The 24,874-nt window shown below is 39.4% G+C and overlaps 2 protein-coding genes across 4 annotated transcripts; one reads left to right on the forward strand and one right to left on the reverse strand.

Annotated features, from left to right (window-relative positions):
- The first annotated feature begins 1,020 nt into the window (after window positions 1–1,020).
- On the forward strand, window positions 1,021–17,765 carry LOC137268934 (solute carrier family 2, facilitated glucose transporter member 3-like). 3 transcript variants are annotated; one of them, XM_067803555.1, is made up of 12 exons: window positions 1,021–1,205; window positions 3,825–3,984; window positions 4,610–4,717; window positions 5,587–5,882; window positions 7,268–7,533; window positions 8,492–8,629; window positions 12,183–12,370; window positions 13,052–13,162; window positions 13,472–13,591; window positions 14,130–14,205; window positions 14,623–14,750; window positions 15,198–17,765. In XM_067803555.1, exons 2-12 carry the CDS (start codon window positions 3,976–3,978, stop codon window positions 15,396–15,398), a joined length of 1,641 nt encoding a protein of 546 aa, XP_067659656.1. In that variant the 5' UTR covers window positions 1,021–1,205; window positions 3,825–3,975; the 3' UTR covers window positions 15,399–17,765. The 3 variants fall into 3 exon arrangements, with proteins under 3 accessions (XP_067659656.1, XP_067659657.1, XP_067659655.1); XM_067803556.1 differs by having other exon boundaries at window positions 1,056–1,205; window positions 3,804–3,984; XM_067803554.1 differs by having other exon boundaries at window positions 1,063–3,984.
- A 5,107-nt stretch (window positions 17,766–22,872) lies between these two features.
- LOC137267829 (neuronal acetylcholine receptor subunit alpha-2-like) lies at window positions 22,873–24,039 on the reverse strand. Its single transcript, XM_067802261.1, has one exon. The coding sequence runs from the start codon at window positions 24,037–24,039 to the stop codon at window positions 22,873–22,875; it is 1,167 nt and encodes a 388-aa protein (XP_067658362.1).
- Window positions 24,040–24,874: the final 835 nt, after the last annotated feature.

Here is a 24,874-nt window from a genome sequence, read left to right on the forward strand (position 1 = left end):
ACTCGCTGTGCGCATGCGCAGAGCGTGTAAAAATATCTACTGGTCAAGTTGCGCTTTCCGCGTACGTTTACCGATAGTGTAAACACACTCTAAAGAAAACGAAATATCAAACCAAATACACAGTTGTATGTCTATTACAACTTATTTTTATACCTGTATGTACAAAAGACCGAGAGTAGTGAAATAAATAGCTTGATTTATGTCAGTAAGTTCTTGTATAAATACATCTCACAACCACCGTTCTTCCCGCACAACCCCTTCTCACTACTATCAAAACACACATTTCTGATGCAGCTGCAACCAAAATAGGACATCAATACCTGAAAAGCATATGTAAATCGATATATTTAGTCATCCATGAACTGTTGTCACTCGTAAATAATTATTAATTTAATCATTTTGTTTTCAGTGTATTTACACTATAGGTAAGCATACGACCAAACCGGAATTTGACCAGTAAATATTTTTACTCACTATGCACATGCGCACAGCGAGTCTGAAATTAATGTGAAACCAACGAATGTCACCGTGGACAGTATTTCTGTACGTCGGCTGAATACATACACAAGCTCTGTGTGAAGCAAGTCTAGATATCCGCATATTCTCTGTGTTCAGTCGGGCTCCTTTTCAATTTATATGTAGTGTCAAGGGTGCAGTATATTGCGCGATGCTGTCACCACGGAATAACGCGCCAGCTATCTCGCTATATCGCTACCTGGCTCACGCACCAGTGCTGTCGTCAGCGGCAAACACAATTTTACGATCCTTCGAGTAAGGGATAGGATATACTACCTGTCTGAAAAGGTGTCCATACACCAGTTTTTAAAGCGCAGTCTGTTTATAGATAGAAACGCCGGCGATCTAAAGATTGTGTCACAAAAGTGTAAGACCTAGACTGGGTCCTGCTCGAATGTTATGTTCTCCAAACGAAGAATCCATGAACATGTCTCTCTAGGAACCAGATTTTGATGTAAAACGTAACAGAAACATGTGCACATATGATGTTTACGTACACACATTGTGTGACGTCATGTCGCCGGAAGCACAAACATAACTAATCGCAGCTCTGTTTCGTAAACACATTTTTAATGGTCCACGTGCGTGGAGACATGAGCATTTGTTAACAACAGATTGCATTGGTGCATATATTTGAGACTAGGTCGAGCCTTGACACCCCATGTCATACATGTGTGAGGTGCCAACAGGTATGGTATGATGCTTCGCTTATATTTAGCACTGGTTTCATGTTCCATGTGTTGTCAAACGTGAGATAGCAACAGGTGTGGTGGTACGCCACTTGTGTTTATCACTGGTTTCATGTCCCATGTGTTGTCAAACGCGAGATAACAACAGGTGTGGTGGTACGCCACTTATGTTTATCACTGGTTTCATGTCCCATGTGTTGTCAAACGTGAGATAGCAACAGGTGTGGTGGTACGCCACTTATGTTTATCACTGGTTTCATGTCCCATGTGTTGTCAAACGCGAGATAGCAACAGGTGTGGTGGTACGCCACTTATGTTTATCACTGGTTTCATGTCCCATGTGTTGTCAACAACAGGTGTGGTGGTACGCCACTTATGTTTATCACTGGTTTCATGTCCCATGTGTTGTCAAACGTGGGATAACAACAGGTGTGGTGGTACGCCACTTATGTTTATCACTGGTTTCATGTCCCATGTGTTGTCAAACGCGAGATAACAACAGGTGTGGTGGTACGCCACTTATGTTTATCACTGGTTTCATGTCCCATGTGTTGTCAAACGCGAGATAACAACAGGTGTGGTGGTACGCCACTTATGTTTATCACTGGTTTCATGTCCCATGTGTTGTCAAACGCGAGATAGCAACAGGTGTGGTGGTACGCCACTTATGTTTACCACTGGTTTTATGTTCCATGTGTTGTCAAACGCGAGATAGCAACAGGTGTGGTGGTACGCCACTTATGTTTATCACTGGTTTCATGTCCCATGTGTTGTCAAACGCGAGATAACAACAGGTGTGGTGGTACGCCACTTATGTTTATCACTGGTTTCATGTCCCATGTGTTGTCAAACGTGGGATAACAACAGGTGTGGTGGTACGCCACTTATGTTTATCACTGGTTTCATGTCCCATGTGTTGTCAAACGCGAGATAACAACAGGTAAGGTATGATGCTTCACTTTTATCATCCACATTGCCCCCCACTGTAGATATCGCGTGCGATAGATCAACGCTTTGACCTCACAATGCTTTCACATCACTACAAGCACAGCTGGCAATGCTATGGCGTCAGAAATATGATGACATCACAATGCTATGACATCACTGAGATCACTGCTTAAGAGGCATTAAAGTTTAAAGTAAAATTACCCTCGGCGTGAAATCTTTAATCAATTAGTGTTGATATGTTTGATATGAAAAGAGACGTGAGTGAGATTGTCTGTATATTTAGAACAGATTTCATACCCCATGTGTTGTCATTATGAGATAACAGAAGGTGTGGTATGATACTTCACTTATGTTTATCACTGATCTGTATTCGTGCCACACGTGTTGTCGTTATGATATTTCTCTTGCATTTCTCACTGATCTGTATTTAAACGTGAGATAACAGCGGAGTTTCTATGAGCTAAAACAATAATGAAGTTATGATTGTATTTGTGTATGTGGTGCTTTGTGGCTTTGTGCCCTCTTTTCAGACATATCCAGGAATAGGTGTTGCACACTACAATTCACTAACAATAAATTAACAATAACATGGCCAGTTGTGTATTTCACAGTTGTCGTTAATTTCATCACTATAACATTTCATTACCACCTTCATCACTTACAACAGATGGTTATTATTTTCATCATTTAACATCTCTATAACAGATCGTTACTATTTTCATCTCTTTAACGCCACTAAAACAGATCGTTATTACTTTCATCACTTAAAGTCACGTAAACAGATGGTTATTATTTTCATCACTTTATGGCCACTAAAACAGATCGTTATTACTTTCATCACTTAAAGTCACGTAAACAGATGGTTATTACTTTCATCACTTTATGGTCACTAAAACAGATCATTATTACTTTCATCACTTTAAAGTCACGTAAACAGATGGTTATTATTTTCATCACTTTATGGCCACTAAAACAGATCGCTATTACTTCCATCATTTCACCATCACTAAAACACATCTGTTACTTTTATCATGTTACATTATTACTTTCATCAATTTTACTTCACTAAACAGATCTTTATTACTTTCATCACTTGAATATCACTGAGACTGATCTTTATTGTTTTCATCATGTTAAAATCACTTAAACATATCTTTATTTTTTTCATCACTTTATCATCAGTAAAACAGATCGTTACTACTTTCATCACTTAAACATTACTAAGACAGATCTTTGTTATTTTCATTACTTTATTATCGCTAAAACAGATCGTTACTACTTTCATCGCTTAAACATCACTAAGACAGATCTTTATTATTTTCATCCCTTTAATATCACCAAAACAGATCTTTATATTTTCATCACTATAACATCACTAAGATAGATCTTTGTTATTTACATCAGTTTAACATCACTAAACCAGATCTTTATTATTTTCATCACTTTAACATCACTAAAACAGATCGTTATTGTTTTCATCACTATAGCATTGTCAATTTAATCATCGGCCCATGGACAAACTGACAATTCCCTTCAACAGATACACCCACACATACTAGAAGTTAGTAGGCGTCGTGAAAGTCTTATTCTGGTCAGTATGTATATATTTGTATATGGATCTAGAGCGTCATGTTTCGAGAAATCTTCTAGCCTCCACAACCTCTGTGTCAGTCTCACAATGTTCGAGGCACACTGGAGCTCACAGCGTTAAGCACAACAGCCAACAACGACTGGCAAACTGGGGCAAACCAAGTGATTCAACGTATCAAATTCCACTTGACCGCTTCGAACGAGGCACCTTGTCAGCGTTGGCCAGTACACAATGGGAGAGGTATGTACGTTCAGTTGATTGTATCAACATTCCTTGATTGAAAAATGATGGGAAATCATCATATTAAGGTAACATAAACGATGTGTTATAAATGACACTTAAAATGCCTCTTTAAATCGTTCCGTAAATATATTAAGTTCTTGAAAGGCATTTACAACTTGGAGGAACATGAATACATGACAAAAGTTACTGGAAACAACTTTCTATTCTTTATCCCGACGTTACTTTTTCCTAGGGTGTATTTTACGGTGCTTCGTATAACGCGTGATTTGGCCACTGTCCATTGTCATTGACGTTCTTCGATCTATACAGTAACATATTGCTGTGCTACACTCCTTTATGTCAGGAATTAGATCCACAGACAATGTAATCATTACTAAAGCATTTCTTCCTCTACTGTGTGATAACGCGCAGTTCCTGTGAATGCAAGGTGTGATCTAGGGGAGATAACTCTAATATTTTCGCCGATGCTCAAATTCTCATATTAGCATAAATGACCCTCCCTATGACAAATCCACACAATGCACAAAGGCACAATCATTTGAGCGACTGAAATACATATTCAATAGCACGTTTGACACATTTTATGCAACAGGACAACAACAGTCGATATATTGTGTTTCAGAGAGAAGTGAATTACACGTTCACCCTGATTTTCAGCGTAGTCATTGCCGTGTTTGGCAACTCCTTCCTTTATGGATATCAGATAGGCGTGGTCAACACACCATCACACGTGAGTGTTTCTTTTTCAGCGTTACATATAACAACTCTTTTGATCAGTGTCAATGCTTTAGGATTTCCATAAGTGAAACAGTGGGTGAGTGAGTATGCTTTTAAGCCGCTTTTAGCAACATTCCCTCAATTTCTGCACCAGAAAAGGGCTTCCCACATTGTACCCATGTGAGGAATCGAACTGGGGTCTTCATCATGACAAACGAGCGAACGCTGTAACCACTAAGCTACAAGTGAGACAGCGAGGTCAGTATAGCTAGATTTGTCACGAACGTGAACAGCTTGACCTTCAAGTCAACTTCATAACAATGAGGTAACTTGGTGTCTAATCGTGCTGGTGGTGACCATTATGATGAATCATGAGCGCATAAACTGCACGAGGTTATCTATTGGGGCAGTAGGGTAGCCTTTTGGTTAAAGCGTTCGTTTGTCACACTAATATAAGAGTTTGATTCTCCACCATACTCAAAGAATAAACTACTTGCAATATGTAAAACACATGTTTTTGGTTTCCCTCGATGTAAAATTGCCTCAGTATTGCTAACTGTGGAATATGTACAACATAAATAGTGTCCGGTATTTCCACGTGGACATATAACGTCAATCTGGATGGAAAAAATATGTTCCCAAGAATGATGGGTTAATGGTATCTTCGAATTATTTTGTCATCAAGTTTGTGAAAAGCAAACACTTGTTATAGAAAACCTTACTTTGAGGCTGAACCTAAATTTTATTAAACGAAGTATTATTGCAAAAATTGTAATGCTAATCACTTATTTCCAACTGTAACTCCTATGAATTTTCAGCTTTTGTGTGAAAACTATATTTAGGTCAATACCACAATAAACAAAACTGAATTGAAATTTTCAGATAATTAAAGATTTTTACAATGCCACATATTATGAGAGAAGGGGAGGTAACTGGAGCGACATACAAGCATATGCTGCCTATCGAGACAGCCTGAACACGTCAGTATCAGACACCAGCAACGCGTCAACAACTCCAGGTCCAGCTGAAAAAACTCCAGCTGATTTCGGGGCCGATGAGTCGCTGTTGCTTGAGAAATGGGAGCTGGAACTCCTGTGGTCTTCGACTGTCGCTGCCTTTGTCTTGTTTGGAATGGTTGGTGCTTTCCTGGCACTTAAAGTTGCTGACACCGTTGGAAGGTAGGAAGATTTATCTTTATGAGAAGGGGGGAAAAATTCAGGAGAAAACATCTTATTTTGGTGAATCCTGGCATATTTATAGGGGTATTTTTCTTAATTCCAACACTAGCACCTAAGTTTGTTTTCTCGAACATTAAAACACTCTCTGAATGAATTATACATACTTAGTTTGGTATTTTTTATGTAATGCAGGGATCGAAATAAGGTTTTTTCAAGCATGCCTCATGGGCACTGCCATGATAATGTAAGTGTACCATGTCAGTTTCAGCTGCGCCATTCATTCATGGTCTATTAAACTGAACTTCAAATCATTATACGACTTGAAGTGAATGTAAACGTTGTAACATTCACTAATAAATCATGAGTAATAAAACAATGGTAGGTAGGTATTTTTGTTTGTTTACTGACCCCAAACTTTGAAAAGACATTGATGATTAGCTGGCTGTCTGACGTGTATATTTATCATTAATCATTGTTCATAATGTCACTTTAAACCATGAAAAGACAATTTGGTGAAAACATGCTTTAATGCACCTTCGAAAACATCAAGTGTGGCATAAGGGCACGCTGGTAAGAATTTAACTGTGCCTTTTCAATTTATGATGTACCATCAGTGGGATAGCATCAATAATTTCGATCCCTGTAATGGTTACAACTTTGCATACAGACCATTTTAACACATTAGCCATGAACATTTCAAATACCTTGAAAGATGGCTTCGTGACATATGATATTGTAGAAAGTTCTATTCATTTGTCTTTGAATCTCCCATTCGTAACACTTCAATTAATTTAATATTCATTGTGGAATTCGAACCGTCCATTGTTGGGTTCCTGTTGAAAAAGAGCAGGTGGTGCCCACACTGTACAAAGTGGGTTCCAAAGATATGCATGACACTGAGCTGATTTCCTTCAAAGCAGATTTGTATTGCACAGTCAATTTTGACTTGTCTTTCATGCATGTCTCGAATCACAGCTTACAAGCACATGACCTTTGTATTTGTAAATTATATTGTATTTCTGTTACAGAAAGCGCGGCAGGGTTGTCATCACCTTCATCATGTTGTATTTCTGTTACAGAAAGCGCGACATGGTTGTCGTCACCTTCGTCATGTTGTATTTCTGTTACAGAAAGCGCGACATGGTTGTCATCACCTTCGTCATGTTGTATTTCTGTTACAAAAAGCGCGACATGGTCGTCATCACCTTCGTCATGTTGTATTTCTGTTACAGAAAGCGCGGCAGGGTTGTCATCACCTTCGTCATGTTGTATTTCTGTTACAGAAAGCGCGGCATGGTCGTCATCACCTTCGTCATGTTGTATTTCTGTTACAGAAAGCGCGGCATGGTCGTCATCACCTTCATCATGTTGTATTTCTGTTACAGAAAGCGCGGCATGGTTGTCATCACCTTCATCATGTTCATTGCTGCGATTCTCGGTGGAATCACAGTCATTGCCAAGTCCCCTGAGTGTCTCATTCTGTCTCGCGTCTTGGTTGGATTGCATTCTGGGCTAAATATCACCTTGGCGCCACTTTATCTCGCAGAAATATCACCGAAGAAAATCCGTGGCGCTATTGGTACCAGTCATCAACTGGCAATCACTCTGGGGATTCTGACCTCTCAAATCCTAGGATTGACAGAAATTTTGGGTAATTATATTCATATTTGGAATATCATCAGTACTCATGGCACATATACTCAAACAATCACGGCCTTGTTAATGTAATGTCCAATAAACTCCCAGTTAGATGGCCATTCTTATTTTAATATTAAACTCACGTGTCTACTTCCCTGAGGGTCACGTGTCTACTTCCCTGAGGGTAGAAGGTGTAATTTAGTATTGGTATATGTTGTCCACCACACAGAACATATTACTGTTCACCGTCTTCGTGTCGAACGTACGGTTATCTCCGCCTTAAAGTTTGGTCCATTCTGTAGTCAGCATTTATTGGTTGTATCTAACCTTGACAACTGGAAGTATTTACTTAACTTTGATGCTACGGCTTTGACTGTATAGGATTCTAGCTTTGGAGAATTAGGCTGTTGTACATTGAAGCCATTTGATACAGTCTTTACTATTTGTCGGATCCCAATTTGGGCCGAAGGAAATACTTGTCATCCATAACTATTGATAACCACAGATAACTGTAAATACTCATAAGTCAATTCAATATATTAAACTTGAGTTTATTGCTCAGCAATAGCTATATGTATATGTCCCAGTTCAATACGCCTTACTAATATTCTGTGTAAACTATGTCTAAAGACATTCAACTCACTTCAATATATTCAAGTCAGATTCACTGCCCTCCATGTCAACGGATTTTACCTCAATTCAGTTCTGTGTAACCATGACATTTTGTAACCATGACATTGACCTTAGCTTACTTCAACACGCCCAGGGAGAGATCTGTGTACCCATGTTTATTGACATGTACCCCAGGTCAACACGTCTAATTATAGCTGTGTGTACCTATGGCTAGACATTTACCATACTTAAGAAGTTCAAGGTCACTAGGTCAAGGTCGACCTCCTGTGATCTTTCCCCTATCAAAATGTACATTTTCCTTTTCTCAATGTAGTGTTATTTTTAGGGTGTTGTTTCAGGAACCGTTGACCTGTGGCCGCTGTTGTTTGCCTTCAATGCCATCCCCACCCTCGTCTGTGTGTTGGCATTACCATTCTGCCCGGAGAGTCCAAGATGGCTGCTTATCGCCAAAAACAAGGAAGATGATTCCAGGAAGGGTGAGGTTTTTTTTTTTTTTTTTTATATTTTGTTTTATTGGTTCACGTGATTATATATAGTGTCATGTACAAAGCAGAGGTACATATCGGTGGATGATATACAGAAATTATATCGACATTATGATAATAGACATAAACAGGTTGATATAGCTGATATATGACAGATATATAGAAACATTACAATTTATCCAAGTACTGGAAAAAGAGGGCTTCATTTATGATTGAAATGGTCTATCTTAATATTTTTTTGGCATATATGTTTCTTGAAAAAAAAGTTCTTTTAGGGTTTTTGTAAATGAAGTTATGTTAGGATGTATATTCTTAATACTACATACATAAATGTGTCTTTTGGCTGCAATGATGAAGTGATTTAGTAATCTATTTCGGTGTAGAGTACCAAACCAAACCATATATTTTGTAAAGTGAAATGGAAGAGGGAATGAATTGTTAAGCCAAATTTGTAGTTTTCTCCAAAAAGTTTGTGTCACTTGGCATTCCCAGTACACATGACAAACACTATCATTTAGATCCTTGCTGAAACAGCATATATTACTATCAACTCTCTTCATTTTAAGCAATTCTCTTTTAGTATAAATAGCACCTTGTAGAAATCTATGAGTTTTGTGTCTTGCAAACCTTTTCTGTATCCTGTAAATATTTTTCCCCAGTCAAAGTCTGTTTCCGGGAATAATAACTGCCACTTTTTACAAACATTTTAGTTTTTTCTGGAAATATATGTAGTAAATAACTATAATCTAAAAAAGTACCTTGAATATCATATATTTCTTTTAAAGATTGCAATGACAATAATCCATTTTTATCTCAGAGATCCCTAATATTTATAATCCCTTTATCTGCCCAATTCTTTATATAGTTTTTTTTTATAATGAATTTTTGAAATTGTGATTAAACCATAATGGTTGTGATAGAATTTCATTGATGTTATTTGGGTCAATATAATTTTTTTGTGTGAAATATTTGCCATTCTCTTAGTACATCCTGCCAAAAAGGGTTTTCAATCTTAATGTAGGCATCAGAATTTGCTCCTAAATTAAATATGTCTTTGAAAGGTATGTTGTGTGGATTTTCCTTATCACCTTTTCCGTTGTAACGTAGATAATTCCAAAGCGTCTATAAACGTTTTAATATCGATACCTTTGATGTTTTCATTATGTCTTATCATGCAACCAAGAATCTCAGCTACAAAGAGGAAAAGACATGGGGATAAAGGGTCTCCTTGTCTACAGCCCCTTTCATTTAAAAAAAACTCAGATAGGTTACCATGTTGGATGACACAAGATTTTGTTTCATAAGTTAATGTATTTATCCATCCTATCAAATTCGAATTTATGGAGGACTAGATTGATAAAATCTTTTGAAACAGAATCAAACATTTTTCCAAAATCAATAAGGATTAGCAAACCAGGATGTTCTGTTTCTTTGTTTAGAACATAACATCATATGATAATCTTGTATTTGCACTAATTGTCCTCCCTGGTATAAAACCAGTTTGGTTAGAGTGAATGAGTTCGTCTAGGGTAGTTTTTAATCTGTGTGCTATACAGGAGCTGATAATTTTGTAAAAAGTATTAAGAAAAGTGATCGGTCTCCAGTTTTTAAGTAATGCTCTATCTTTATTGAGTTTTGGAATACAGGTAATAACACCTCTTTTCCAGTTCGCAGACATTTCATTATTGGCTAATACATCTTTAATGAATCTATAGATCCATGTTTTTAACTCTTTCCAAAACAAATTAAAGAAATTAATAGGAAAACCATTAATCCCTGGGCTTTTATTATTCTTCATTCTGTACACAGTATTATTAATTTCATCTAAACTGATTTCTCTTTCAAGATAGTCCCTCTGCGCTTGGTTTAAAATCGGAGTATTAATATAGTTCAAACAATTTTCATCCTAATATTGTTTGTGAGAGGCATACAGATTTTTGTAAAATAGTTTTAGTTCATTCAGTATTGACTTGCTGTCAGTAATTTCACTATTATCATTAGTTACTAACTTGTTGATTGATTTTTGGGTGAGCATTCTATTTTCCAGGTGGCAGAAATATTTTGAAGGTGTTTCTCCTTCGTACCAAAGAATTCGGTTTCGGATTTGTATTCCTTTCATTTCCCTCGTCACGATATGGCCGCAATATTGCCGATGTGACGTTAAATATTAACTCAATCCCTTTCATTTCCTCATTTTTAATTTCTTCCATTTCTCTCTTATATTTTGATAGTTCACTCAAAAGTTCTTCATCTATGTTTTGAAAGTTTTTTCTTATAGTATCTTCAACTTGTTTTATTTTAAATTCTAACTGTCCTGTATTTTTGGCTTTTGTTTTCTTCAAGTAGGATGCAAAAGATATAGTCTTTCCTCGAATTTTCATTAATAACGTCTCCAGAAATAAAGAGTTAGAAATAATAAGTATAATATTTTCAGTGTTATTAAGATCATCAATTTCTTCTGTTGCATATTCCTGAATTGTGTCATATAAAATAGATCTGACTAAGTTTCCGTATTCAGGATTCAACAACAAAGAAATATTAAACTTCCAATATCCACTACCTCGTTCCTGGCCTAAAGTGTTGGAAAAGGTTAATGTAATTGTAGAGTGATCACTTTTATATCCCGTCAAAATGTCTGAATCCAGAGTTATATCAAATATATCCTCTGATACAATAAAGAAATCAAATTCTGGCTTGTTGTCTCGGAATTGTTTTTAGATTTGTCTGCAAGTCTTCTGCAATTAGCTGAGACAATTTTGATTTTTTTAACATTATCCATTGTAGTCAATGATTATGAGAACTATCAACATACATAAAATTGTCTAGCTGTGGTATCGTTGCGAACTGAATGGAGGTAGAAGCGCTCATAGTATGCTTGTGAGAGAGCTTGTACTATAAATACTAGTGTTGTAGTATCACATGAACTTTTTTCTTGATAAATAGAAAGAGTATATTAAAAGAAACAGACGATAACTAAAACAAAATAACGGACGAACCATGTTCTTGGTCTTCGAAGTCCAGCCGCATGAATGATATCCCAAATGTGTGCAGTGTGAATGAAAATGCATTAAAGCCGGGACGTGCATCTAATAGTATTGAAAGAGGAATACATATCCATAAACATTCTGGGTGGACAAAAAATGTAGAACGGCTTTTGTTTAATGTAGATAACATCATACGAGCCTCATCTAACTGTGGTAACACATCCATCAAAATAACATAAAAACATTCGGTAATCCCGGGGTGAATGAAGCTGCCATAAATACACTACTACGTGTATTTTCGGGTGAGTTAATTTGTCCGAGTTCTCTCGGTCAGTTTTACCGTTAAGTAGAAGGATACTTTTCACAAGTTCATTAAATACGTAAGAGGTCCTTCAGTCGATACACTTTGGTAAACAGACACAAATTTCCCCTTGAACTAGGCGGCTCTTACAACGTTAAAAGTGGACATGTGTTACACTTCAAGCAATAGTTCTAAAAGCGACGTAAAATAATAATTCACACGTAGCCTAATTTCATTTCACATTTTTTCTTAAAACCAGCAATGCAGAGGCTACGAGGCTATGATGATGTAGAGGACGAGATTGATGAAATGAGGATGGAAGCGAAGAAGTCTGGAAATGCTAAGAACTTCACCCTGAAGGAACTCCTGACCACCCCGGACCTCAGGATGCCAACACTGATAGCTTGTGTAGGCCAGATCAGCCAGCAGTGGTCTGGCATCAATGCTGTAAGTAAAACAGATGGAAAGTTGTGGTAGTGAGTGAGTGAGTGAGGGAGTAAGTGAGTAAGTAAGTGAGTGACTTGAGGATGCCAACACTGATAGCCTGTGTAGGCCAGGTCAGCCAGCAGTGGTCTGGCATCAACGCTGTAAGTCAAATAGATGGAAAAATGGAAAGATGTGATAACATTAGTGAGTGAATGAGTAAGTGAGTGACCCGAGGATGCCGACACTGATAGCCTGTGTTGGCCAGGTCAGCCAGCAGTGGTCTGGCATCAACGCTGGAAGTCAAATAGATGGAGTGAGTGAGTGAGTTTAGTTTAGCACGCAGCAGTATTCCAGCTGCACTGCTGTTTTCTTTACTGAGCTTGCGACCTTGGTGCTTGACCCGTGTTATGTATTTGACCTTGTAACGCCAGTGATATAGACATTAAACATGTTGGTCTGCCGTCTTCTTATGATCTTAGACATTAATATCCACCAATTGCAGTTTACTTAGAAGCGTTTACATGTCGTTAAATTCTCAAATTTGTAAATAAATATGAGCAATGTACAGTTTCCTTTTTCACTTTTCATAACTCACCTATATGTGTATGAATATAAACTCATTGATTGATTGATTGATTGATTGACTGTGTGCACTATCCATGTGTAGTAATTTGTACTTCATTCTTATATCTTTCCTTGCAGGTGATGTCCTACTCAGCCTTCATCTTTGCACAAGCGAATGTTTCGGCAGCATATATTCCATATGTCATTGTCGGCACAGGTTCTGTCAACGTTGTTGTAGCCATCATCGTCGTGCGTTACGTTCATGCTTCACTTTCCGAACAGAGCTCAAAATTATATTCTTTGTGGTTATTTTCCTATCAGTCAGGTTGTTGAAGCAGTACCCGTTAAGAAGATCTGACCGAAATTCCAGAAAGCACGCAAAAACACCTTAACGATAAAAAATAATAGATTTTTATCGAGGGTAACTGAAATGTCTTATCCTCTGGCAAGTTGTTTGATTTAAAACATTTCATGGAGAAGGTAATTTCGTAAAGACTTCAATTCTTCGATTGAGCTGATTGTGGGGATAACATGAAACCTCATGACTTGATGTTGTAGATTCCTCTGATGGAGAAGCTGGGACGTCGTCCTCTGCTGTTATCATCGATATGTATCATGGCAGCTTCCTTTGTCCTCATGACAATCTTCCTACAGCTTCAGTTTGACCTTTCACTGAAGGTAAGCCGTAATCCGGAACCAGCTTTAGCAATCCTGATCCAGTTCTAGTCGTAATCCAGAACCAGTTCTAGTCGTAATCCAGAACCAGTTCTAGTCGTAATCCAGAACCAGTTCTAGTCGTAATCCGGATCCAGTTTTCTGTGTTCACTGAGAAGTGAATACAAATGACAGATCGGATGGAGGGAGCCATGGTAACCCTTGGACCACCATCTTTGGTAGAGGTAGATATACCGACTCCATGAACAATATATGATGCTCTCATGTAGGTTGAATGTTTAGCCAAATCAACATTCTCATTGTATCTGTGCTTCCCATTTTCTGCGGATTAGCCTTGTTCGTGACTAGCTTCAAAGTCTTACAACTAGTGAAAAATGGTTTACAGGGTCCTTTAGACTAGTCTTTAAAGATAGAATTTTGCTGGTTACGTTATGTCCTATTTCACCAACAATGTCCACAAACATCTACACAATTGATTCTGGTGACACTTATCGGGCAGAAATAGTTTTGGAAACTTTACAAAATACAAATCTGATTTCAGGAAAGTCATTCAAAGTTTGCCACAGTGTGCATCGCCCTCATGCATGTCTATGTCGTGGGATTCACACTTGGTCTTGGTAAGTTCTCGTGTACGACTAGATCGAGATAAATCACTTGCCATAACGTCTCCCGTGTTCGGCTCTAACATTTCTGTGATGGGATTCCAGACGCGACATAAGATATGTCATACATCACTCATTTGAAGTTGAAAAGTGCTGATCATAAGACAAATTGTTAAATGCTAAAAGTGACTTTATTCTGATGACCTTTACTCCCCACCATTGTTGCTGCGCCGCAATCATCTCAGCTGATATTTAAGCAGTTCGTTCAAGATATCATTTCCACGTCACTTGAAAACGCGAGGTAAGGGTGCATTTCAAATATATTATATATACATTGTGAATGTTCTACTTGCATCATGTATGCCTTTGACGTTTGTAATTCCTGGAGTTGTCTTGAGTTCCTCGATATGAAGACACACTGCAATGTTCTAGGCCCCATCCCATTCACCATTGTTACTGAGATCTTCAGACAGGAATCTCGTGCCGCCGCCATGAGTCTTTCCGTTGCCTGCAACTGGATCTGCAACTTCATCCTCACGTGGACGTTTCCATTTCTCAGGGTAGGCGTCAGAATCGTGCCAGTGGACAAGAGGCCGACCAACTGAATGTATACTGGTTCACTTTCCAATCAATTATATTCTATTTGAAATCTAATGCAATCTCATAATCTCTTATGTATCAACGATGGGCACAAGACCTTGAAATGTATTTGAAGTTTTTAATATATGTACCGATTAGCCTCTGTCTCAGTAAACAGGAACGATTCGCAAAGATAGACAAATTCGTCATTGCAATGGATGCTACGCTTCGATGTAGTCTAACACTATCATTGAGCATAGACAACTTCTTTATTTTAGTGGATGCGATGTTTCGGTGTGGTAATGACGGTGTTGCCATCTACACCGTCGCATTCATTACTATGATGAAGTTATGTCTGTCCATTCCAGCTTTTAAATGCCCCTCAAAAGGGGTTATCAGATATCTCAGCATGCATGTTTCCCCTGCAGGATGGACTTGAAGCCTACACCTACCTTCTGTTTGTGGCCATTCTGGTTGCTGCCGTCATCTTCTTCTTCATCTTCGTCCCAGAGACGAAGAACAAGACTTTTGATGAAATTGCTTGCTCTATCGCCCAAGGAAAAGGAGCTCATGGGAAGAGCTTGGAAATAGATGAAGATCACAGTCTAATGGAGACCACCAAAGTTTGAGAACGGGAGAGGGTAGATGATTGGATGGATTGGTGTGTTGGCTTGGTGGTCCAAGCATTCGCTCGTCATACCAAAGAAACGGGTTCGTTTCCCGACATGTTACATTGTACCCTGGACTACTGCTGAACTCACTCACTAGCACATCAAACAGGAAAGAGCTAAATCAAACGGATGGTGTGGTGTGGGGAGAGTGAAGTAACAGCTTACAGTTATACAGAAAAGTAGTAAAAAAGTGAGTTTTTGTGCAGGGCTATAGGATTATATATTACAATGTGTGAAGCCCATTTCTGGTGTCCTATGTGGCGATATTGCTGGAATATTGCTAAAAGCGGCGTAAAACTAAACTCACTCACTCTTGGTACAGAGATTTATTTTGAAATATACTGAACATCATTGAAAACGCACCACCCCTAAAATTGTGGATTTCTAAGAGCAGAAGTGAGCAATCTATGTAAATTTTACATATTTGTGTAGACCAATGTTTGATAAAGAAAAGAAGCAAAAAACAATCAAGCAAAACAGTGAAGATTTAATGCAGCTGACAATGAAATAAAGATGGGGTCAAAATGGAAAGTCAGTAGCGTGTATGACCCCCGTTAGCAGCAACACAAGCTGTGCAACGTCTCCTCATTGAACGGATAAGTCTCTGAATAAAGTCCTGAGGCACTGCATTCCACTCTTGCTGCAAGGCATTGTCGAGTTCCCCAAGGTTGTTGATCTGCGGACGACGTGCGAAGTGTTGGCCGATGTAATCCCACAAGTGTTCGATGGGTGACAAATCTGGTGACAATGCAGGCCAATGAAGTAGAGGAATGTTGTTGTTAGCCAGATACTGTATCGAAACACGTGCAGTGTGGGCTCGTGCACTGTCATGTTGAAATGTGTGCAGATCTTGATGCTGGTGAAAGAAGGGAACGACGTTGTTCTGAAGAATGTTGTCACGGTAGTAAACGGCATTCACTCTGCCACGACAAACAATCAGAGCGGTTCTGTGGTGATAACTTATCCCTCCCCACACCATAATGCTGTCTCCACCCCACCGATCGGTTTGCACAACACAATCCTGATGATAACGTTCACCCCGTCGACGCCATACCCGTAGACGCCCGTCAGCATTTCGCAAGTGAAAACGCGACTCGCCGGAGAACACCACACCATGCCAACGTCGTAACAACCACACACGATGCTGTTCAGCCCATTGTCGGCGTTCACGGCGATGCCTGTCAGTCAGGATGGGTCCAACGTAAGGGCGTCGACAACGTAACCCTGCCGCACGGAGACGGCGTCGGACGGTGGAAGCACTGATCAAACCACGTCGACCCTGGACAGCGTTGGCGGTTCTGGCAGCGGGCAAGGTTCGATCCCGAATATGGCGCCGTACAATGTCTCGATCTTGACGAGGGGTGGTAACACGTGCCTGACCTGGGCGTTGCCGGTCCCTGCTGGTTCCTGTTTGTTGGTATCTGTTAGCAAGCCTCAGAATGGTCGAATGATGACACCCAAATCGTCGTGCAATGTTTCTGCTTGAAGCGCCGACCTGCAACATACCCAAGGCCTGTTCTCGTTCCTCTGGTGACAATCTTGGCATGGCGAAAAAACTTTACTTACGAAAGTACTGCGAAAATGAGAACGGTTTTGTGCCGAAGGCCATTTATACCCCTGAACAGCATGCTTTCTGCATGCAATTTGTGCCCTTCGTGTGTGATGTGCATGAATTTTGTTGTTTTCATGTGATGTGTTCGATGATGTGTTCGAACGATCCGTTTTTCACTGTAGAGCGTTATTTACGATCTAGTGTGTTATTATCAAAATTCCCACCATTAATTTTCCATTTCCAAAAGATTCTATTGCCTTATTTCAAAATTTACAGGTGGTGCGTTTTCAATGATGTTCAGTATATATAGGCATGTGTTTTCAATATGCCACGTTTTTAAATGACGGATTTTAACAGTATTTGAACTTGTCTGTGGGTATATTACTCATTATATTGTCACATAACATTCGCAAGGTTACACATGTCTTGTCATATCATGTCATTCCATGTCATGCGTCAAATAACCAAACTTCAGAGTATACTTTCGTGCTGGGAAATGGCAACCAAATGCAAACAATTGTAATACAGGTACGGATTGGATAGGTCGAACATGAACCATCCGATTACAACCTTAGATATACATGCTCGCTAGAAAGGGACACATTTACACTCTCTTTATTTCAGTGACATGATGATTTAGTAAACAAGATGCCAACTCAGTGTGACAAGGAGCATGGTCCCTCTACTTTAAAGATTTATCTAATCTTGTACTGTATACTCTGAACATTTATGATCACAATTTATTTTGTGCAATAAAGTATTATATATAATGAGTTTGATTCTGTATGGCTTAGGTTTTCGGCTTAAGCATTTCATTCTATAAAAGCTGACAGTAGAAAACTGACCTTAAGCAAATGACACCATGCTTTTTTGAACAGACACTTTGAAATGTGCTCACTGATGTCCTTGACTGCGAAAACTTAGGGATATGAAGTAGGATTTATCATATAATTTACAGTTGCTGGCGATGGAAGTGGGTGGGGTACATGTGGACAGATTTGTGCGAGCGCCACAAATGACAGTGGAGTCGGTAATGACAACAATCAGGATATAGTTGAGACTGTGAGAGAGGCTAGACACTTATCCAGCGCTGACCTGGTATGACCTGGAGTTTTCTTCTCTTCTCAGCTGAGCTGCTTGCCTTGATTGTTGATCTTGCCCGCTGGGCCACGTTCAGCGCGCTTCTGTGCCACAAGTCGCCTCTCTCTGTTGACTTCATTGACGGGGTTGCTTATGTAGGGACTTCCCCTCAGAAGCACGTGGCAACCTGTCAGCATCTCTCTGAACAGTTTTGCCAAATCATCAGAAACTCAGTTAAGTCCATATCTGTTCGATTAGTCCGTCAATAGTGTTGACCAATACAATCATATCCTTATCTGGTCAGTTTGCCCTAATCATCTCAAGCTCTTGATCAGCACTGTATCTTCCATGGAAATCAAGGCCGCTTGTGTACGCAGCCACAAGAAATACTTGATCCCATGTGTGGGTCCCCGATGCAAATGTAATGGAACACACGTTATTGTATAGAATTACATGATCCCATGTGTGGGTCCGTGATGCAAATGTAATGGAACACACGTTATCGTATAGAAATATTCGATCCCATGTGTGGGTCCCCGATGCAAATGTAATGGAACACACGTTATTGTATAGAAATACATGATCTCATGTGTGGGTCCGTGATGCAAATGTAATGGAATACACGTTATTGTATAGAAATACATGATCTCATGTGTGGGTCCGTGATGCAAATGTAATGGAACACACGTTATCGTATAGAAATACTTGATCCCATGTGTGGGTCCCCGATGCAAATGTAATGGAACACACGTTATTGTATAGAAATACATGATCTCATGTGTGGGTCCGTGATGCAAATGTAATGGAACACACGTTATCGTATAGAAATACTTGATCCCATGTGTGGGTCCGTGATGCAAATGTAATGGAACACACGTTATCGTATAGAAATACTTGATCCCATGTGTGGGTCCGTGATGCAAATGTAATGGAACACACGTTATTGTATAGGAATACATGATCTCATGTGTGGGTCCGTGATGCAAATGTAATGGAACACACGTTATTGTATAGAAATACTTGATCCCATGTGTGGGTCCCCGATGCAAATGTAATGGAACACACGTTATCGTATAGAAATACTTGATCCCATGTGTGGGTCCGTGATGCAAATGTAATGGAACACACGTTATTGTATAGAAATACATGATCTCATGTGTGGGTCCGTGATGCAAATGTAATGGAACACACGTTATCGTATAGAAATACTTGATCCCATGTGTGGGTCCGTAATGCAAATGTAATGGAACACACGTTATCGTATAGAAATACTTGATCCCATGTGTGGGTCCGTGATGCAAATGTAATGGAACACACGTTATCGTATAGAAATACTTGATCCCATGTGTGGGTCCGTGATGCAAATGTAATGGAACACACGTTATTGTATAGAAATACATGATCTCATGTGTGGGTCCGTGATGCAAATGTAATGGAACACACGTTATTGTATAGAAATACTTGATCGTATAGAAATACTTGATCCCATGTGTGGGTCCGTGATGCAAATGTAATGGAACACACGTTATTGTATAGAAATACATGATCTCATGTGTGGGTCCGTGATGCAAATGTAATGGAACACACGTTATTGTATAGAAATACATGATCTCATGTGTGGGTCCCCGATGCAAATGTAATGGAACACACGTTATCGTATAGAAATACTTGATCGTATAGAAATACTTGATCGCATGTGTGGGTCCGTGATGCAAATGTAATGGAACACACGTTATTGTATAGAAATGCTATTAGCATTTTATGAAAATGTGTGCAAAAAGATCATGAACGGAATATCAAACCTTTTTCATGTGTTATTGTGTGGAAAATTAATACATACCGTTAACGCCACGTCATGTTCAGTGGACGACTCGCGTTTCTGTCTGCAGTTTAGAGATGGCAAAGTCGTGCACGGCGACGTCGAGAGGAACGTTTTCAACCTGACAACGTCACGGAGCGTGACCGTTACGAGGGTGGAAGTGTCGTGGGTTGGGGAGGGATCCATTAGGGCGGCAAGACTGATCTTTATGTGATAAAAGGCGCCCTTACAGCTCAGTGATGTTGCGATCAGGTGAAAACGCCTGTGGTCATACTCTTCCTGTGCAACGTCACGGACACCTTTTCCAACAGGACAGTGCACGAACACATAAGCTCATCAAAATTTGCTACAGCACAACAACATTGACGACGTCTCATTTTATAGTGCACAGACTTTCCATTTTGCAATGGCGTCACAACTGTGTGTTTCAGTTTTGTAATCGAAAATGGTACAGTTTAAAACGACCCAGTTATCCGTATCCTCATATCTTTCTCTTTAGTGGCCTGTGTCATTGGGTATTGCTAAATTTTTAATTCTGAATATATATAGTACTTGGGCTAGTGATGTTTTATGTGTGGACAGAGCAGAAATGGATTTTGACACCTTCCTTCTTATTACTGAGCAGACATTGACAAAATGTTTTACTCAGACACACATACATATCTTGAACACAAACCATATAACCTGATCTCATTATTTAAGTAATCCCCGAAAATCACATAATTAGTTTATAGATATGCCAGTCTTAGCAGTGATTTGAAATACTAATGAGCAGACGTGGACAAGTCTAACTCTTCATAACGTGCCTATTTCACTGATTCAATCGTTCGTCCATCGATTAAACGTGTTCGTTCATACTTAATGAGAACAGGGCACTGGCTAATGGCAAATGATTGTCTGTTTCTCTAGAGAGTAAACATGAAATAACACTAATGGCGTATATCTACTTGTCAGAAACGTTTACAATGTTGTATGGCATCTCTTGTATGTTAATGGTGATATATCGAAACAGACATATTGTTGCAAATGATCTTTTGCCAACTTCCAAAAGACAAAATAAATATTTTCGATCTGCCTTCATAGTTCTTTTTAGTTGCGACTCCTAGATTCCCCAGTCCCCATGATATTGATTTTGAATAAAGGAATCGTCTACATTGTCATCGTTAGCTGTTTGCCTCAGCTAGGTAATAGTCTGTTACCTTGGTTACAGGTTTTCCCTTTCCTCATGCCAACATGATCAAGAAACTGAAACGTAGCCAAAGCTATGTGTATCCACAAGCATTCAAGTTGAAGAAATTCAGTGAGGTTTCCTTCTCAACCAGATGCTGGTATTTAACATCAGCCGTGATCTAAAATTCACACCTTTGCAACCATGACGTCCTTGAATGTCTTGAAACATCAGGCGACTCTGCAGTTCAAACATCGCGACTATATGTGACCACAATTCATCTCCACAATTAATGATCAAGTCTCGAAACCATGTGTTATATACTCTGTTTATGCAACTATGACGCCTTACAGTAGACGGAGAGATGGTAACCCTTGGTTAACCATCTTTGAGTCGGGTATGCCGATTGCATGTACAAGGTGCAAGATATGCATTGCATGTTTCATGGAAAAAGGAATTTACATTCTAATTATTTCCATACAATGCACATCTGTTCTGAAGGAGAAGAGAAGAGAAGAGGTTGAGAGGATATGTTGATCTCAACCAGGTGTTAATAGTTGACATCCTCCCTGATCTCACATTCACACTGTAAACTATGACGCCCTAGAATGTCTTTAAACATCAGGACGATCCTGTTAAACAACGTTATATGTTTTCAGATTCTACAGACAGACTGACATTGCATGTGGAGAATGATTAAGCGGAGTACGCATATTTTCTAGAATCTCTCTGAGCATATGAAATAATGTTCCAGGTGTCAAGCTTGCTCATTCCATAGTGAATACTGAACCAAACAGCATCGAGGTTTACTACCTGCTTGATATTTCTTAAGACAAATGTGAGACATCAACGTACCCACTTACACCCAGGGCTTGCTCTCAACAGGCAAACGTTAAGTTTATGTCAGGCATGTACGTGTTGCTGACTAAGGCAGGATACTCCAACGATACAGGTTGATGGCAGGTGATAGGTGAGTGGGTGAGTTAAAATGTAACGTCACAAAGCCAATATTTCAGCCAAACAGCAAAGAGAACATTTTAATCATATATGCCAGTTATATTACAAAGCAAAGCATGAAACCATGCAAAACACAAATTCACAATACAATACCACGGACCATGAGGACTTTTGCTAACCGCCTAGATCTACAGCACCGCTGTAGGCGTTGGCCTTTGCCAAGTCTAAAAAAGAACATACAGTTTACCATCAAACGACTGACAGACAGTTGCTTTGAGCGACGTGGTCTTGTATACCCTCATAAGGGAAAATAATTTTGCTAAATTGATAGGTGGTTAAAACACCATTTACATGAGCAACGGGCAGGAGGAGTTGAATTACAGGACGAGTGAAACATTGACAGAAGGATGGATTATTAAAATTTCGTCGAAAAACAAATGAACTGATTGTGAGAAATACACCACTTATGAAACGGTAAACATGAGCTGATTTACTATAATGATTTGTAAAAGAACGTCAAGGAAATAAAAAGGATTAATAATTGTCTGTTAAAGACGATATCGCACAGTTAATAACTTTTGTTTAAGCATGGGAAGCTGTGTAACTGCATGAACATACATTATCAGAGTGTAACGCGTAACATGGCAAAAAGTAGGAACTGATAGCAATTGACTGAGATATTTTGTGGACTAATCTTCTTTAATCTTTCCACACGATGTTTCGGGATCATTACAGATCCCTTCATCAAGTGAACTGTCAGATCTGTAATGGTCCCGAAACGTTATGTGGAAACGACCAAGGAAGATTAATCCTTAATCAATGCATTTTTCAGTGCCATATCTCAGTACCTGGAAGATCAGTACACTCCACACATGGCATAGAAGAAGAACAAGCTGGCAACAATGTTGACAATAGTGAACACCTTAAACCCGAGTCTGTCCAGAGCAGCAGCGATGTCTGACCCAAGAACCACTTTAATCCCTGTGCCATCCTCATGTGTATCGAGAGCCTGGTCAATGCCTTTGACTTTGATTGTGTCATCAGCAAGGATCTTGATCTTCTTGTCCGGTAAGAGATACGTCAGCAAGCGGGTTGTCCTCATGTACCTTGGGTCTTGGTGGTGGAGGGCCAGGTTGACAACGGTGACGATTGTGGCCGTCATGCTGAGAAAGATTTCAGTAGCTAGATAGGCACTGAAGTAACATACTCCATCTGAGTTCTCGGGAAGAGCGTCATTGACGAGTGTGAGGAACACAGCATAGGAAAGCATAACAGAGATACAGAGTGTGATCTTCTCTCCCGAGTTGGCAGGCAGAGCAAAGACGAGGGAGTTCAGGAGAGACAGGAACACTATTGGGAGGATCATGTTGACAATGTAGAACAGGGTTTTACGTTTCATGTGTAAGGTGAATTCCACCCGGAAATGACGACTCCTGTGTTGCCAAACCTTGTCTGGGACAATTTCCAGCAGTTCCCATTCTCCATTTTCATCGTAATTCATCTCCAATACTGGTTCTGTAGCTAGATCAAGGTTTACAATCTTCTTTTCACAGCTCAAGGGCTGAAGGATGAGTTTGCAGTACTGGGTGTCGAAAGGGTAGTGACGGACATCTACCTTGCAGTAGGTCTCGTAAAAGTCCCCTGGAAACCATATTATGGTACCTGTCGACTCCAGATACACTTTCAAGTTTCTGTTACCAATTTGGCCATAATTGGAAACGGCGTTCTGCACGATGACGTCTGGGAGCCAGAGCATGTCTGTTGGCACATAGATGACCTCCGTGTTGTATTCCTTCGGGTCCCATTTTAGAAGAGGCTCCTTCCATGTCAGGCCAAACATGGCAGACAGACTGAGAACTTGATCCTTTTCATTGAGATCCACCAAGGAGTTGATACTGATCCAGACGTCAATGTTCCAGTTCGGAGAATTGTTTTGGTTTGGCCACACCAGAGGGTCGTAATTCCTGAAGATATCTTTAAACAGTTGACTCTCGTTTTTTGGTAAAGATTCTGAGCTCGACATTGCTGCATGACATATTGAAACAAGGACAGTGAGCACACCTAGAAACATGTTGTGTGAACGTAGAGTGAACTGATAATGTCTGTCCCAGACGATGTCTGTGATTAATAAGTTGGGTGCCTCCATTCATCAGGGAGAATGGAAGGCGCTTGATGTCAAAAGAAATATTTTAAAAAAAAAAAAAAAAAAAAAAAATGACATTAGTCCTTATTCTTTCACATTTACTAAGAGCTAAGTACCATTATCTATTATATAAACTTCATTAAAGCCATGACATCAGTGACAAGGATAACAAATAATATTTAGAGTGAAACATTTTACCCCTTGGGAAACAGTAGACCTGTCCTGTCTTAATTTGTACAGACTGTTGGAGCTTGAAATATAATAGGATGCATTATCTCAAACAAGAGGAATGTATTCATAGCCCAAACTGATGGTGTTTCGTGATTCACGTTGTTTGTTCGGTGCGATAACAAATGTTGAATCGTTATCTCCCGTCAAACTATTGTTTATGAATTTACTTTATCCAGCAATGTGACTTCGAGCGAACGCTTGAAACAGAATCGTTTTGTCAATACTGCACCTGCATTACTATCGAGCTAATTGTGCAGTATTGTTACGTGTAGACGTTAAGGGATATGGCAAACAGTTCGTTCGAAATGCAGTTAAGGTGATTTGTCTTTAATTTTCACAATATTGTAATTGTAACAGTTAGAAAAACGGAATCTATCATGTCAAAAGTGGAGATTTCATGAACACTCGAATCATGTGACAGAGCGCCACGATTCAGGCTTCACTTATCTTCAGATGGAGCGACAATCAGCACTCAGCAGTTAGT

Source organism: Haliotis asinina, chromosome 16 (genome assembly GCF_037392515.1).
Source record: "Haliotis asinina isolate JCU_RB_2024 chromosome 16, JCU_Hal_asi_v2, whole genome shotgun sequence".
Classification (NCBI taxonomy): domain Eukaryota; kingdom Metazoa; phylum Mollusca; class Gastropoda; order Lepetellida; family Haliotidae; genus Haliotis; species Haliotis asinina.

Excerpts from the sequence above, each read along its gene's own strand:
- LOC137268934 (XM_067803555.1), top strand. Across the intron at positions 5,883-7,267 it reads GTTGCTGACACCGTTGGAAG|AAAGCGCGGCATGGTTGTCA; the intron begins GTAGGAAGATTT and ends TTTCTGTTACAG. Across the intron at positions 14,751-15,197 it reads GGACGTTTCCATTTCTCAGG|GATGGACTTGAAGCCTACAC; the intron begins GTAGGCGTCAGA and ends TTTCCCCTGCAG.
- LOC137267829 (XM_067802261.1), bottom strand. The coding sequence starts at position 24,039 with ATGTCGAGCTCAGAATCTTTACCAAAAAACGAGAGTCAACTGTTTAAA.